This window comes from Gavialis gangeticus, unplaced genomic scaffold, assembly GCF_001723915.1.
Source record: "Gavialis gangeticus isolate Ggan-Ray unplaced genomic scaffold, GavGan_comp1, whole genome shotgun sequence".
Lineage (NCBI taxonomy): Eukaryota > Metazoa > Chordata > Crocodylia > Gavialidae > Gavialis > Gavialis gangeticus.
Genome location: NW_017728992.1, coordinates 158,499,540 through 158,500,594, shown reverse-complemented (window position 1 = coordinate 158,500,594; position 1,055 = coordinate 158,499,540). Strand labels below are relative to the sequence as shown.

Sequence of the window (1,055 nt, the reverse complement as noted above, 5' to 3'; positions counted from 1 at the left end):
GCCCCATCCCACCCGAGCTGTGCAGCACCTACCTCTGCCACATATACCCTTTTTGCCTTTTCATGGAAAAAGCCCTAAAAAAAAGTTTTATTATTATTTTGATGTTTTCATTTTTCTTCTGAATAATAATCTTCAGACTTTTTTTGGACTGCCAGGGACCCAGATGTTTACTGTGTGCTGCTTTATAGAGGAACAAGATGCTGCATGTTTAAATCTAAGTATCTGCTCTCTAAAAATGGTTATGAAACAAAATTTGAAAGTCAAACTAAAACCCATCCCCCTTCCTCCCAGGAGCTCAGCTTTCATGCTCTTAGTTCTTTACAATGCAGTAATTTCACCAGCTCTGGTTTTTCAGGTATCAGTACTCTGACTGCTAAAAAGTTTGCTCTCTAGCCCCACATACAGCAGGCTAAGCACTATCAACACAGATAGTTCCCTACAAGTGATTTCTAAAGATTTTTCTTGGGGGGAAAAAAAGCAAAGAAACCTTTATAATAAGTGGCTGCTCCAGACAGAGGGGTCCTCACTGGACACTACGCCCATCAGATGGCTGCAGCCCTAAGGAGAAGTCTCCCCCTAATGATTAAGGACTTCACTGCATCTTTCCAACGACAGGAAGTACCTCCAAGGGAGCTGCAACTGGGAACCTGTTGTAGTGCCTGGCAGGAGCTGGCTGCGTTAGCCCCACCCCAGGCAGCGCTACAACCGGGCCCCGTGGATCCCAGAGCCACCCACCTCGGCCCCACCCGGGCTTTTGCTCTGCAGCCCCTCAGCCTAGAGACCTCAGGGCTTCCCCAAGCCAACAAGGGCCGCTGTGCCGCGCCCAGGCCAGTCCAGACAGCTCCGCCCGGGGCGTTGGCAGCGCCTCTCGGCGCCCCGTGAAGCCCGTGCCCGGCCCTGTCAGCGCGTCCCCCCATCCGGCCCCGCTCACCCGCGCCACCTTCTCCGCCGGTCGCTTCTTGCTCCGCTTCTTCTGCTCGTCGCCCTTGAGCAACGCCAGCCCGGCCGCCGCGCCCCCTCCGGCCACTGCCAGCGCCTCCTTGCCGGGGCCGCCG

At 54.3% G+C, this 1,055-nt stretch overlaps 1 protein-coding gene across 1 annotated transcript in view; it reads right to left on the bottom strand.

The window, feature by feature from the left end:
* Window positions 1-1,054, bottom strand: part of MTDH (metadherin) — a gene marked incomplete at its 5' end in the record, with an annotated part of 39,332 nt that extends 38,278 nt beyond the window's left edge. Inside the window, one exon of the mRNA XM_019519384.1 lies at window positions 932-1,054. Within this exon, the coding sequence (XP_019374929.1) occupies window positions 932-1,054 (123 nt within the window). The remainder of the gene's footprint in view (window positions 1-931) is intronic.
* Window position 1,055: the final 1 nt, after the last annotated feature.